We start from the raw sequence: 16,205 nt of genomic DNA, 5'->3' as shown, positions 1-16,205 counted from the left end.
ACTAGATATTCTCAGAGCTAAACTCTTCTGCAGTGTGTAGTGAGTGCGCATGCGGTGGAGTGAGACAGCGAGAACGGGCGGTGTGAGTGAAGGCAAGCAGGCAGAGGAGCAGTGACTTCAGCCACACGCGAGCGCGCATGTGTCCCGACCCGGTACATTTATACGCTTAAAAAGTTACAAACAGTCCCTTTAAAGGAAAGCGATGTTTCAATCTGCTCTGCCCGCAGTCTGTCATCCACCGCCGCTTAGACAGGCTCAGCGTGCTAGCTCGGCGGCTAACAGCTAACTGTAACCACGTGTTAGTTATTTAGTTGAGTTGTGACTGACTTTAGTTCCCTGGTCAGCAGTGATCCAGTGTTCAGTGTCCGGGGAGTTTATTGTGAAGGAACGGAAAGTGTGAAGCGGTGATGCGCTCCAGACTGAAACTAAAGCTGGCAGTACGCTGTGTAGTCTGACTGGTTAGGTTAGCTTGTCACATATCTTACCTGTAAACTCATCAACTGGCTGAAACTAAACAGCCTCTCTTCCCTCTATCAGCCCTAATGTTACTGCAGCAGAGGGAGGAGGACAGAGGACAGAGGACAGGAGGACAGGAGGAAGGACTGATACTGACTGATGTGTTCTTCAGTCTTTATAAACTTCACTTGGTATTTTCATGTCAGGAATATGATTTATTTTATTAACATGTTAGATTTGTTTCCAGTCAGATATTAAGGAATATATTATTGTAAACATTACTGTTGCTGCTCTAGAAACAACATTTAGCCTAGTTATATTTAAAATACAGTATACGCACTGTAAAAACTCTAACTCGTATTTGTTGGCATAATAAAGCGTTTCAAGTTGTTAAGACTTTGAAATATACGTTATTAACATTTGAGTCAAAAATATAAGTCAGTCCAGCAAACCGGACTTTAAGTTGGCGTCAAATCCCTTAAGTGAGTTCATAATACTTATATCTCTCAGTTGTGAACACAGACTGTAGGTTGCAAGTCAACACAAGGGGCGAAAGTTCAGATAACTCTCGTGTCTTTGTTGTGAATGGAGGGAAAGACAACTTTCAGAGTTGATGCTTGAAGAACTCCGCCCCCCAGTGTGTCTGTCTGCACCGGAGCTCCAGTCTGTCTCATGGAGCTCCAGTCTGACTCATGGAGCTCCAGTCTGTCTCATGGAGCTCCAGTCTGTCTCATGGAGCTCCAGTCTGTCTCATGGAGCTGCAGTCTGTCTCATGGAGCTCCAGTCTGACTCCACACAGGTAAGATTAACTTATTTTTCGTTTGATATAGTTTGAATTGTGTCATATTTGTATTCAGAGTTATATGGTGTGATACATTAACAGATACTGTAGACATTACCATGACAACAGTTAACGTAAACACTAGTAACATTAGCTTAGTTAGCTAAAGCTAAAGCTAGCAACTAGCTGATGCTAGCGAGGCTTGTATGGACCAGAAGCTTTCAAACAGAGAGGACGTTGTTTCTGACTGGTTAGTCTGAATGCTATTAATGTGTTGTAACGTTACGGTAACTTGTCGGTACAGTATTACAGCTAGAGGGGTAGTTAGCTGCGTCCACATGTCAACGGCTAAACTGCGCTAACCGTTAAGCTATTAATGCTAACGGGACATAGTGGTGATTCTAGACGGTGTTGGTGAGTAACGGTAGTGTTGGTGAGTAAAGGTAGTGTTGGTGAGTAACGGTAGTGTTGGTGAGTAAAGGTAGTGTTGGTGAGTAACGGTAGTGTAGGTGAGTAACGGTAGTGTAGGTGAGTAACGGTAGTGTAGGTGAGTAACGGTAGTGTAGGTGAGTAAAGGTAGTGTTGGTGAGTAACGGTAGTGTAGGTGAGTAACGGTAGTGTAGGTGAGTAACGGTAGTGTAGGTGAGTAACGGTAGTGTTGGTGAGTAACGGTAGTGTTGGTGAGTAACGGTAGTGTAGGTGAGTAACGGTAGTGTAGGTGAGTAACGGTAGCGTTGCTGTTTCAACTAAAGTGTACGTTAGTTAACTGAATGTTTCGTGTCTTAACTAGAAGGCCACTAGGAGAGTTTAGACCTCCTCAAGGACAAATGCCCGTCGCCCGTAGCGGTCACAGTCAAGTCCGTCCGCCCGTCTTCCGTCCCCCTCCGGTTAACACTGTTAGCTCTGTTAGCTCTGTCAGCACTGTTAGTACCGATAGCGCCGCAATTTCGACTCTGCACCTCCATGTGTGCTTGTGAGGTCTGAGTGGAGGAGTGGAGAGCCCTGTGCAGACTCTTTGCATAAGCTATTCTAAAAAATGGAACTTTCGAAATGAATGGGACAGAATATTGTATTAAATTTGTCAAAATACTGTCAATTCCAGAGAGCAGTCTACTGTTTACAATACATTAAATTGATATGTTTAAAACTTATTAAGAACCTGTTTGAGCGAAATTAACCACATCATTAATTACTCTTCCACTGCCTGCTTTGCTAATTTCCAGCAAATTGTCACCTTTGTCTTTCAGATTGAAATGAATGCGGTGCAAGAGCTATCTGTGAAGTATATCAGAGTGGCCTTCACCTTTTCCCATTCCAGCCTTTTCCTATGATGTGGAATTGAAGTTACGCAAAGGCAATGAGGCATATGAAAAAAACAAGAAAGGTATCAGCATAACCAGAGACATGAAGATGGACATTTTGGATAAGATTGCTCAGGCAGTTTTTGAAGTGAAAGCCTATCCTGATCAAGACCAGATTGACTTATGTGCTCTGTCTTGGCACAGACTACATTATTAGTGTAATTAATGTCTCCTGAAGGATGACATTAATTACACTAATAATGTTTTGAGATGACATAGGTTAACATGGTGCTATGATGGTTGCTTCTTACAGTAGATTTTTCTTGGGGTCCCCAGGATGAGGGTTAATAAAATACATATTTTAACATTAGGATGGTGTTGAAATTGTATTGACTTTGTATTGGCCATTTACGTTTGAGGTTCTGTTGTTGTTCAACAGATCAGGGAAGAGTTTCTTCGGATCACCAACAAGGACCTAATAGACAACTTCAGAGCAGCCATTAATCAGCACACTCCAAGGCTCCTTAAACTCTATCGGGCTAAGTGGACAGCTTTACCGCCTGAGATGGATCAACTCTTTAACAGACTGGATAAAGAGGTGAATTTTTAGAATTAATAATTTCATTATTCTGGACATTATGGAAATAAATGTATAACAAGGAATTGTGTTTTTTTTTCTTTTTATAAAGCTGCACTAATCAATATTTTTAAATAAACAATGGGTCAAATTTAAGGTGTTGCTCATAGTGACAAACCATCAGAATAAACCCACTGTACACTACCTAAGGGACAGACAAAGATAGTGACAAGGTGGTGAAGAAAGTGGAACATCTAACAGCTAAAAAGCCAGCTATTTATATCAGGAGTTAAAAGGAGTAAATCTTAGACTTTCATTCAACAGGTATTTGCTGGATGTGGAAGAGGACAGCTGTTTGCCACATAATCAACCTTATAAGGCCATAATATATCAAGTGTGTGATTGTTTCAGTCTGTTGAGTCCTGCACCTAAGTGGGCAAAATAAATAAAAAAATAAATGCGGCTTTAACACAAACTGTGAAGCATGTTTCCATGTTTGTTCTTAGCTTTCTTCATGTTACTTACATCTTGGTGTAATTTTTCTCCCAACCATTTGTGTTTCAGACATCTGACATCACAGCACATCGACAGACTGCAGCCTTGAAGGGCCTCACCTTGTGTCTCTGTGACAGTCATGAGAAGCTGTTCAGGAACTGTCTGGTGAGTGGTTATTAGTAGAAAAAGTAAATATTTATTATTATTCTGTTATTAAAAATAGACTCTCTTTGACTTCAACCTTTGCCTCTCTGCCATTTTGTCCCATTCTAGTCTATCCATCCCACTGTCCTCCTTGTTTTCTTTATCTGTCCCAATGCCCACAGCGTCTTCAAGAGTTGTACTTTGCTGGCTATTACTTGATGTAAGTGGTTTCATGTATATGGGGGTTAAATCTTTGGTTGCGGGGTATGATATGGAAATGATTAACCCTAAGAGATCCACATAGACCCGTTTTAGTTTTTTAATGCCAAATGTCTTTCAGTTTGATTTACTATTCATGCGTTGGTCATTTTCTGTTTGTCATCACAAGGCCACTGACCCAGAAGAGGAGCAGACGAAGGGCCTCATCGTGGGTATCCTCACTGTGTTGGAGGATGATGACAGTTCAGCTCCTGCAACAGTCATTAATGTTGCTGTTGTTGTAGAAGAAAACAACATCGTCCTCCAGGATCTCCCTGACATGCCAGCGGCTTTTGCTTACCTCTTTGGGCTGATCTACGCTTTAAACCTCCAGTACCCAAAAGAACTGAGGTACACATTTCAACCGTAAAACCACCGTAAACCATTCAGAAAGTTTTCATGGAACTTGGAACAGATCTCTCTGCAAGGGTCCGATTCTTCAAAAACAAACTCCTTCAGTGAATCCACCAAGTTAGCTGATAATGTTGGGTCTGGGACCGTTTTGAATTGCAAAGGTTCCTGTTGCCTGTTTATTAGATTGACAGTGCTGGATCGCACTTGTTCTGTTTGGAGTTCCATTTCAACCCATGAGCTACTTCTCGTGGTAACTCTGAATCTTCTTATGTTTTGTATTTTATCATGGTTTATTACACGGCGTTGTTGAATACTCGATTCTGATTGGTTAATCACGGCGTTCTGCGGTCTGTTATTTCTTTATAGCAGACTGTTGCTATGGGCGCAGCTCTGATGTCAGACTCTGACACTCTGACGGACCGTTTTGTGTCAAATTATTGATTTCTCAAGTAAGTAGCCATGTAATAAGCGAGATAATTTACAGCTAGTGGGTCATTGTTGTGAAAGATTCCCCTTCAGGGCGATGCCGCTCAACGTTTCTTTCACAACAATGACCGGCTCGCTGTACATTATCCCTTACGTAGACGAATGTAGTCTCTTTTTAGTAGTCTAACTGTCGAAGTGCTGACTTTTTCCTTTAACTTTATCTTGCTATGCTCACAACTCCCACACCACTGCTAACTCATTGTACTATGGTGTTCAAGATGTGATTCATACTAGTATACAATGTTAAAACACAAGTTAAGTGCTGCATGCTAGTATTCAATGTTACAACACTACTTAAGTGCTTCATGTTAGTTAATGGATTGGATAGACTGTGTTTTAATGAATTAAAAAATAAGTTTTGAAGGTAGATGTTGCATCTGTAATTATTTATACATTTGATGGGTAGTTATTGGTCCTAATTTATATATTTGACTTACCTTAACTGTTACAGTGCACAATTTAAAGTTACTCTAACCTATTCCACTAAATTAACTCAACTGAAATTAAGTGGGTACTATGTACAGGTTTAAGTTACTGCAACTTGAGTTGAGTTAACAGAAGTAAGGATTCAAAGTTGTTACCATATGAAATTATAATTTACTGCAACTTGAGTTGAGTTAACAGAAGTAAGGATTCAAAGTTGTTACCATATGAAATTATAAATTACTGCAACTTGAGTTGAGTTGATGGAAGTAAGGATTCAAAATTGTTGCAGTATGAAATTATAAGTTATTGCAACTTGAGTTGAGTTAACAGAAATGAGAATTGAAAGTTGAGCAAACTCAAAAGCAAAACTCAAAATGTTATGTTTTTTTTTTTATTGCCCAACTTAAAACTCTGCTGAAGTTTGTTACTTTACAATTTTGAGTTCTGCTAGCTTTTTTTTTTTTTACAGTGAATGGATTCTTTAGATTTTCTAGTTTCATATGATAACAGAAATTTTCAAAATTGGTCAAACCGTTGAAAAGTGAGTTTTTCTTATTATACTAAATATAGTCTTTGGGCACATGGGCCTACTGTTTTTGCACTCCTTTATATTTTAGGTATTTTAAGTGTGCCCTCAGATGAGATATACAGTAGTATGATAAGAAAATGGCTGTATCTCAGAAACTACAAAAGTTCATAGATACCAAATACTTGATTGTGGAATCAAGTATCTGGTATCTATGAACTCATACAAAGTTGAATATCAAAGATATGCACACATATGCCGTGTAAAAAGTGTTGTACTGTTAGATACTTGCCCAAAGTCAGTCCGTACCACTTTTCAGATGTTTTGACCGATCAGAACAAATGTGTCCTTATCATACTAAATATAGTCTTTGGGCACAAATGGGTTAATTAATTGTCAATTACCTGAAAAAGAAGAATTTTAAAATATATTGAATTACAAAAGAACAAAAGAATATGTTCTAGACCCATTCTCATTACTGATAGTTAGTTAGATAGATAGATAGATAGATAGATAGATAGATAGATAGATAGATGTACTTTATTGATCCCAAATTGGGAAATTCTTCTGTTACAGCAGCAGGTTATCCAGGCAATGCACAGGGACCGTAAATATACAATAAATATACATATTAACACTAGAGGTAATATCTATAGGATACACAATATAAAGAATATATTAGAATACACTATAAATATACCAGACTACTACAACTAGCTTGGAAAATATGAATATAGAATAACAATAACATACTATAAACAATAGCAAAGTATGGAAGTTACAATTTTGTTTTAAAATAACAATAAATGAGGTAAATATTATATATATATATATATATATAATAATATAATATTTAAATTGAAATGTTGTGCATTGAACAATGAGTAATGTAGATGGCCAGTATACAATCATTATTATTATTTATTGTAGGCCTGCTAACAGCAGAAATTTGCTATTTTGCAATTGATAGAATTATTATTAAGGAAACCTAGTAAATGTGAATTGCTGTAATATATCATTTTGATTTAATTGTGTTGTTCCATATAAACAATAATATTGGGGTACAGTAGGATAGGATTTCCCACCGTAGAGGTTCCGTCTCCTAGCAACAGTCAAGATTTCCTCTATCATGTTTACGACGACGATATTAATATATTCCCTTTTAACTGCCTAAACTAAAGCATATATACAGTTTAGGTGTTGTTTTGTGACACAATGGCGGGTAGGCCTATATAAAAACAACAGTAGGCTAGTGGTATTATTGTAAGTTCAGTGTGACAAAGTGAAAGTGGTTCCTTAATGTCGCACTACAAAGTGAATAAATCAAACAAGTTTTGCAGCAACAAGAATAACAGGAAATAACGTTGAGAGTCACAATATGATCTTACCTGTAGATGCAACGTGACAGAAGAGGAACAAAATGAGTAACTTCATCTTGTTTTGATTAGTAAGAGAGAGTGAGAGCTACAGTCAGCTGACTAGCAAATGTTTCAATGTTTGTCAGAAGCTTGGACCTTGTCGACTCAGGTGCAGATCTGCCCTCAGGTGTCTCACTCATTTTGGCCATGCGCCCAGGATACGGCCCGCCTACAGAGAGGTATCATGCGAAACTAGAAACCCTAAGGAATCCATTGGTAAATTTGAAAACAGGATTTTATGTCATTCCATTTGTTGTATTTCTACTTTTACTGAACTAAAAGATGTGAATACTTTTTCCACCACATTCAGCATGTTGTACTCGATTCAGTATTAAATCAGCAACTTGACTTTTTCCATGTGGTTTACTGGAGACAATCCATATGCAGTGGGACTATGTGACCCTAATGTTTGAGAAATCCATAGACAAAGTTTGTAAGTGATGCAACTAAATAGTACTGATTACAGTTTAGTGAGTCGAGACGTTTCGTGCTGCAGTCTGCAAAAGTGGATGAAAAAAAAAATAAAAAGATGGATTTAATCCAAGATTTTAAAGATAGTCCTAATTTGAATTGATATCATGGAAACTTGGAGAGAGGAAGTAAAGAACAACATTGCCCTCTGCTGGTCTGTTAAAGAGATTACTAAAAAAAGAACAACTACAATGTGACAGAAGAGCAGAACTTTGAGGTGTGACATGAGAATAAAAAGAAATCTACCTTAGAGCTGAGACGATTAAGCGATTATTTGTCAACTTTAATCATTTAATCGGTTTGAGTCATTTTTGTAAGAAAAAAGAAAGTCTAAATTCTCTGATTCCAGCTTCTTAAATGTGAATATTTTCTGGTTTCTTTCCTCCTCTATGACAGTAAACTGAATATCTTTGAGTTGTGGACAAAACAAGACATTTGAGGACTTCCTCTTGGGCTTTAGGAAACACTAATTTACAGTTTTCACCAATTTCTGACATTTTATAGACCAAACAACTAATCGAGAAAATAATCGACAATGAAAGTAAATGTTAGTTGCAGACCTACTGTAATCTATCTAGATCTCTCCTCACAGACTATGAATAAAAAAAAATACACCATTCAGGTTTTGTTGTACAAAGGTGGAAAGCAATTTATTACATTTACTTAAGTAGAAGAATTATCATACCAACAAGTGGACAGCCAGAAAGAAATAGTATTTACATACAATGAAAAGCATAAAAAGAAATTGTCAAACACTTGATGCCTTGATTTACATATTCGAAAAGGAGTGAGAAGAATTACATGTATTTAATCCAACCCCTTCTCCATAAATCATTTGTTACACATTTGTTATCAATCCAGAATACCAATTCATGACCTATAATATAACTCAATCACAATACCAATTCATTACTTATAATGTGTCTTAATCACAATACCAATTCATTACTTACAATATAACTTAATCACAATACAAATTCATTACTGACATATTTGACTTAATCATATTAACTAGTTGTTATCTTTTCTTATATGCACATATTATTATTTATAATATACAATAAGCACATGCAATACAACATGCAATACATACATACACATATACATACATATATATATATATATATACATTGCACATTGCACTACATGCGCACACTGCACACCACATACCTATATATATATATATATATATATACACTCACCGGCCACTTTATTAGGCACACCTGTTCAATTGCTTGTTAACACAAATAGCTAATCAGCTAATCACATGGCAGCAACTCAATGCATTTAGGCATCTAGAGGTGGTGAAGACGACTTGCTGAAGTTCAATCCGAGCATCAGAATGGGGAAGAAAGGGGATTTAAGTGACTTTGAACGTGGCATGGTTGTTGGTGCCAGACAGGCTGGTCTGAGTATTTCAAAAACTGCTGATCTACTGGGATTTTCACGCACAACCATCTCTAGGGTTTACAGAGAATAGTCCAAAAAAGAGAAAATATCCAGTGAGCGGCAGTTGTGTGGACGGAAATGCCTTGTTGATGTCAGAGGTCAGAGGAGAATGGGCAGAGTGGTTTGAGATGATAGAAAGGCAACAGTAACTCAAATAACCACTCGTTACAACCAAGGTATGCAGAATACCATCTCTGAACGCACAACACGTCCAACCTTGAAGCAGATGGGCTACAGCAGCAGAAGACCACACGGTACTAGCAAGGTGTACCTAATAAAGTGGCCGGTGAGTGTCTATATATATATATATATATAGCAGCCAATCAGATGAGCAGCTTTCATTAGAGAGATTTATTAAATGACAGAATGTTGTGGAGTTCAGCATCCTCTTCTATGTTCACTGCCCCGCTGTCAAAATAAGTAGTAAATAAAGTGAAATCCTTGTCATATTGGTGTTCACATTATGCCAGACGTTTGTTTTTATGTTGAACAGGATATTAGTTGCTCGCCCACAAGGGCAAAATATATATATAAATATATATAATTGTATAAAATGTGAAATATTTCACAGTATAATACTTACTGTTAGCAGGGCGAAACCCTGAAATACAGATGAGAGAAAACAATGATAGAAAATGATTCTAATTTCAGAATTTATGAAAGCAGAAAAAGAAAAAAAACAGCACTTTGTGCTTCACTATCACAGTCAAATAAATGTATTGAGTTACCAGAAGTACCACACTAAATATGCAGGACGAGACTATCACAGGTATTTATTTGAATTCATCAGAGGAATAAAAACATCTCTGTTCCTCACCGTTATTGTTCCTCCTCCAGATGAAGAGTCCAGCGATGCAGACCGCCAGCAGCAGCAGCAGCAGTCCTACAACAACTCCAATAACAGGACCAGCAGGGAACCCTGCAGGAGGAACTGGAACCAAAACAGAACATTCACACTTTGGGTTCATTCACACTGTGTGCTGTGTGGTTCTGAAAGTGTTTTCAGTGGTAATGCCTCAGTTCTGGATATGACTTTCATTTCAAATCAACATTCAGGCAGTGCTGTCAATCATTATTGGTCAAACAAATGTGTAGTAAATAAAAACCCTGACAAAGAGGTTCACAGCTTATCAGTGGTTTAAGTGGGTACAGTAAACCAGGAGTTCAAGATATGAAAGCTTTATTTAGCGCCATCTATGTGTGAAATGCCATCGAACTTGGCAGCATCTCTCAGAGTAAATGTCAGCACCGGTCCTCTAAATGTGGTTGCTGTTGCACGTTTTTAAGAATAATGGCTGGTTATGTAATACAGTGGTTCTCAAACTTTAACTTAATCAGGTTGGAGTTCGAGACCCCCCCAGCCAGGCGTAAACAACTGTTTTTACGTGCAATTTTGAGTGATTATAGTGAATGCTCTGATTAATAAATGTAGGATAAATAATATAAGGCTTTGTTTGTGTGTTTAGTTTGGTTTAGTTTGAACAGCTGGCTCCTAGGCGTTGTCCAATGTGCTCCAGGCACTGTGGATTTCTAATGCTTTTCGTGACTTTTTCTCTCCCCCCGACCCGCCGGAAATGACCCGTCAGAAACTCACCTGCATGCACACTTTGATTCTCACAAACACACTCAATAAAATCTATTCTATATCACTGGTACAGGCGATGTAATGCAAAAACCATCCCCCAGTCTAAAATACTCCATCACTTGTGATTCCAGTCTCACCCCAGTTGGTCCTGATCACTGCTTTGTCCAGTCTGGTGACGATGTCGTCCACCACACCAGAGAGATGAAACACACAGTCGTACCTCCTCCAGTCTTCAGGTGCGACTGATGACAGGTTCAGCTCAACACTCATCTGGAAGGATCCATCGTGGTTGGGGAGGATCTCTCCGAGGTCCACGTCCTCATGAATCTCCTCTCCATCTCTCCTCCAGTACATCATGGCTCTGTCAGGGTAGAAACCTGTAGCGTGGCAGCTGACTGGAGAGGAGGGAGTCTTCTGGAGGAGAGACACAAGGGGACGCTCTGGGGAGAAGGACAGACACAGATGAGTCTGTACTGAGACACCAGGATGTGTCAGGATATTATTTTCATTGGAATGATGAGTCCATGTACAACAGTACATCTTGCCATGTGATCCTACCTGTTCTCCGCAGAGAGCTCCTCCCATAGTGTAGGTACTTCCTCAGCCAGTCAGGACATGTGTTGATGAAGTAGTTTTTGTAGTATTCTAAGCTAGCTTTCTCATTATCCCATCTAAGTTTGGTGATGAAAGCCTGTTGTTTTGGAGCGGTCCATGTCACCGTCTGCAAGTCCAACACAAGGAAGTCTTCTTCATCATAACCGTACTGAATAAAACCAAGAACCTCTCCAGTCTCGTCGTCCCACTCACAGCCGCTCATCTGCTGAAAAATGTGGGCATCTGAGAGAGACAGAGACAGAAAAAAGAGACATCTCAGTACAGCCAGCTCCTTTACCATTCTACCTTCTGTTTTAGAGTGGTGAGGTACAGGGGATGTTCAGGGGTAGATAAATAGACAGTAGATGTCACATAGAAGTGGTGTACATCATCTGAAAGCTGGGAACCTGAAGATTAATTTCAGATGCAGCACGGTGTAGCAAGTTGTTCTAGTCATAAATCAGAATTAAAATGTATTAATAAATGGATGAATAAATTAAGATAAATAGTGAAAGTGTATAAGAGCGTAGAACATTATGATAGAAGTATATGATGGTCATTCCCATGCTCTATTATGTCTCATAAGTTGTTGCAGCATTTTTTGGTTTGATACCATTTGTTAGAGATTTGTTGCTAAATTTAACCATTTTTTACCACTCTATTGATCAAAATGATCACTAATCCCTCCAAAATACCACATTAAGACACCAAGACCTTGAGGAACACCATAGAAAAAGCCATGCTGTGATTTGGTATCAAAAACGTTTGACATTTAGAGATTTCTGCAAGAATTGCATTTTTCTGCAATTCTGTAAACTGCTCAGAAACCCCCTTAATGTCAATTTAGCTAGGAAAGCCATCCATCCTCTGAATGCTCTAGGTCTCTAGTTGGTGGCTGTAAAGTTTCATGAGGCTTTGATTATCCTAGAGGTCACCACAGGTCATTTCATACGGTGAGGTCAAATTTCAGAAATTGTCTCACTACACTGAAATGTCTCCTATGGGGACTAACATCATCACACATGAATACAGTTGGACTCATTGGATCCACAAGAGTCTCAGCTTTACAGTGATACCCAAGTTATGTAATTCAAGACTGTTTAAGGACCCCAGTATGCAGAAATATTCAAATACAACATTTTAGAATAGGCGGAAATAACAGATTTATACTACATTAAAAAAAACTGCATGTGATTATCATAAAGTGTGCATGTGTAAAGTCAAGGGACTCCTTTGAAAATCGCCATGGCAGTTTTTCCTCGCCAAAATTTAGCGTAACTTTGCTGCGTTATTTAGCGATCTTCCCGACAAGCTAATATGACATGGTTGGTAGCAATGCATTCCTTAGATTTAGATTACTCAGTGCAACAACCTCTTAAAGAGGTTAAGGGGATAACAGATAATATTATATCTTCACCACAGAGACACACACACATTGACTCAGTGTGTTTATACTGTAAGCTATGTCTCACCTCAGAGGGAGGAAACATTTCACCAGTAAAAAGTTACATATGAACATAAACATACTGTACCTCCAGTTTGGTTTAAGCGCTGCTTCAGGCTGTCCAAGCTGGCTCTGAAGAACTGCTGGCTATCATAACACTCATGAGAATACCACTGCAGGTGTTGTGGCTCATCCTTTACAAGTTTCCTCATCCAGTCCTGTTTGAATTCTGGTGTCTTGTTGTTGATGTCACAGTAACCCATCAGCACTTCATCGACCATCGCAGCAGCTACGAACTCTGGGAAGTTTGGGACTCCAGAAGTTGCAGTAAGGAAAAATTTCAGGGAGTGTTTCACTGCAAGACAAAGAAGGTTTTGAATTGGAATTTAAACATTTTTGAGGGGTTGATTGATTAACCCATTTGTGCCCACAGCACAAATTTGAAGACATTTTCAAAATCGGTCAAACTGTTTGGCTGTAAAGTGAGTTTTTCTTATTATACTAAATATAGTCTTTGGGCACATGGGCCTACTGTTTTTGCACTTCTTTATATTTGAGGTAAAAACAGTAGTCACGTGACCTCAGGTGAGATATACAGTGGTATGATAAGAAAATGGCTGTATCTCAGAAACTACAAAGGGCACAATCAAGTATTTGGTATCTATGAACTCATACAAAGTTGAATATCAAAGATATGCACACACATGCAGTGTAAAAAGTGTTGTACTGTTAGATACTTGCCCAAAGTATGTCCATACCACTTTTCAAATCTTTTGACCGATCAGAACAAATGTCTCCTTATCATACTAAATATAGTCTTTGGGCACAAATGGGTTAATTGGTTGTCAATTCCCCAAAAAGGAGAATTTTAAAATATTTTGAATTACTCTGAGCTACAAAAGAATATGTTATTGACCCATTCTCATTACTGATAGATAGCTAGATAGCTAGATAGCTAGATAGCTAGATAGATAGATAGATAGATAGATGTGCTTAATTGATCCCAAATTGGGAAATTATTGTGTTACAGCAGCAGAGTATCCAGGCAATGCACAGGTACAGTAAATATACATATTAACACTAGAGGTAATATCTATAGTATACTCAATATAAAGAATATATTAAAATACACTATAAATATACCAGACTACTACAACTAGTTTAGAAAATATCAAATGTGAACATAGAATAACAATGGCGTGTAGGTCTATATAAAAACTGTAAAGAAGATTCCATATCCTTTCATGCATTTTCTACCTCAGTTTATGTGGTTTGAATATCTATGCCTTAGTTTATATCCTTAATTATCGTTTTGCTAAGTGCATTTCTATTGGCTGAGTAGCCTGTCAATCAATCCTTCGTAGCAGAGGTAAATCGTCTCCTTTCTCTGTTGCTCCAGAGAGTTCCGTGACAAGTGAGCTGTAGTTGAGCTACAACGTAATTAGTATTGCACAGTTTAGACATTTTAGACAGTGAGAGCCTGTGTGCGTCCATTGAGATGTAAGTTTCCTTTTTGCTATTTGAAGATATAAGTCTTAAAGGTCCCATATCGTGCTCATTTTCAGGTTCATACTTGTATTTTATGTTTCTACTAGAACATGTTCACATGCTGTAATATAAAAAAAAAACTTTATTTCCCTCACTGTCTGCTTGAATATGCCTGTATTTATCCTCTGACAGAAATGATCCATTTTAGTGCATTTCAACAGAATTGCAACAGAATTGCAACAGAATTGCAACAGAATTGCGTTGCCTGGCAACAGTTTGGGTCCATGTTTACTTCCTGTCAGCTGATGTCATTCACATACACTGCAACCAGAAATAAACTGGGACACATTTAGAATGTTTACGTTTAAAACCGTGTAATGGTCAAAATAGTGTATATTTGTGACATCACAAATGGACAGAAATCCTAACGGCTTGTTTCAAACGCACAATTTCTGAATACGGGCTGTGTGTGTATTTCTCTGTATATTGAGCGCTTCGATACTTTCATAGTATTTATAAAGCACTTAAACCTGCTTTATAATATAAAAGACATGAAAATCTCACTTTTTACAATATGGGACCTTTAAGTTCTTACATGAGGGATGCATAATTGTTAGCCGTGCTCGTTACAGAGTTAGCTCTGTATTTACTGTGTTTTATGTTTCATGCCATGCTGAGTGAAATGGTGATGTTTACATGTCGCGTTCGTAACGAGGCACTGCTCTCCTGTGCCGTTCATTGCACACAGACAAGCAGCAAGTGTAGTACGAGAGAGGGGCGCTGCCCAGTAAAACCATGTGTTCATAAGAGATAGTGCATAAGAGATATTGAATGTTATTTTATTTTAATAGCTATAATGTTGTTTATCCTGTTATTTGACAGCACTGTGTAAGAGTATTAAGGATCACAGTATATCCTGTATATGGTAGTAATGTTAGTTATGTGGTGAAATTATGTACATAATGCTGTATTCTGTAGAGCGTTGTATGTAATGATTCCCATACAATCAATATTCATTAAAGTCCTTTATTTCTACGGTTACAGAACCACACACTAACGGAAACTATACTTCCTGTCTGAAGTGTAAATGGTGCACGGTGCGTGAAGTTTACAATAAAGTTCACTGAAGACAAATCCATCTCAAGAGCATTTTTACTGATGTCCCACGGTTATTCCCCCTATCCTACCAGCAAAGTAGTAGTCAAGAGCAGGTCGCCTTGTCCGATTTATTGTGACATTATCGTAAGGTCAGTGTGACAAAGTGAAAGTGGTTCCTTAATGTCGCACTACAAAGTGACTAAATCAAACAAGTTTTGCAGCAACAAGAATAACAACAAATAACGGTGAGAGTCACAATATGATCTTACCTGTAGATGCAACGTTACAGAAGAGGAGCAAGTTGAGCAAAATTAGTAACTTCATCTTGTTTTGAATAGTAAGAGAGAGTGAGAGCTTCAGTCAGCTGACCAGCAAATATTTCGACATGGGTCAGGTTCCTGGAGGGAGGGAGTTATGACGTCCAGTTGAGGGGCTGATATTATCAACGGCTCATAAGCGAGATCAATTTTTCTGAAAGATCAAATTCTTTTGAAATTTACTCACTTTAAAAGAATTACAAATTATTATAGCCTCATTTTTTTTTTTTACTTAATATCCACGAAAAGATATGTTGAGCAAAATGTCACAGTTTCCTTGTAGTTTGCTCTAATTTGCGGTTTTCAGTAGCTTTCACTGTCGTCTACTTAAAGTGGGACATTATAACACTTTTAGTTATGCCAACTTTAAATCAAGTATTAATACATGACATAATGTTACCCAAAGTACAACATATTTAAAGAAGAACAAAAAACATTCATGACAACTCCATGTAAATAAAGTTAAAATAAAAATAAAAGTTAAAAATAAAAATAAATTATAAAAAATATCCATTTATAACAGTGTATGTGCATCTC

The 16,205-nt window shown here is 37.9% G+C and overlaps 2 protein-coding genes across 2 annotated transcripts in view; both read right to left on the bottom strand.

The window, feature by feature from the left end:
* Positions 1 to 7,275, bottom strand: part of LOC119502692 (major histocompatibility complex class I-related gene protein-like) — a 167,807-nt gene extending 160,532 nt beyond the window's left edge. Inside the window, exon 1 of the mRNA XM_037793831.1 lies at positions 7,193 to 7,275. Within this exon, the coding sequence (XP_037649759.1) occupies positions 7,193 to 7,238 (46 nt within the window). The 5' untranslated portion in view covers positions 7,239 to 7,275. The remainder of the gene's footprint in view (positions 1 to 7,192) is intronic.
* A 2,558-nt stretch (positions 7,276 to 9,833) lies between these two features.
* Positions 9,834 to 15,747, bottom strand: LOC119502703 (major histocompatibility complex class I-related gene protein-like). Its single transcript, XM_037793863.1, has 5 exons — positions 15,621 to 15,747; positions 12,854 to 13,120; positions 11,286 to 11,564; positions 10,865 to 11,167; positions 9,834 to 10,073 (listed from the first exon to the last, which is right to left on the bottom strand). Exons 1-5 carry the CDS (start codon positions 15,673 to 15,675, stop codon positions 9,916 to 9,918), a joined length of 1,062 nt encoding a protein of 353 aa, XP_037649791.1. The 5' UTR covers positions 15,676 to 15,747; the 3' UTR covers positions 9,834 to 9,915.
* Between the last annotated feature and the right edge of the window lie 458 nt (positions 15,748 to 16,205).

Source organism: Sebastes umbrosus, chromosome 15 (genome assembly GCF_015220745.1).
Source record: "Sebastes umbrosus isolate fSebUmb1 chromosome 15, fSebUmb1.pri, whole genome shotgun sequence".
Classification (NCBI taxonomy): Eukaryota; Metazoa; Chordata; class Actinopteri; order Perciformes; family Sebastidae; genus Sebastes; species Sebastes umbrosus.
This window is presented reverse-complemented; position numbering and strand designations above follow the sequence as displayed.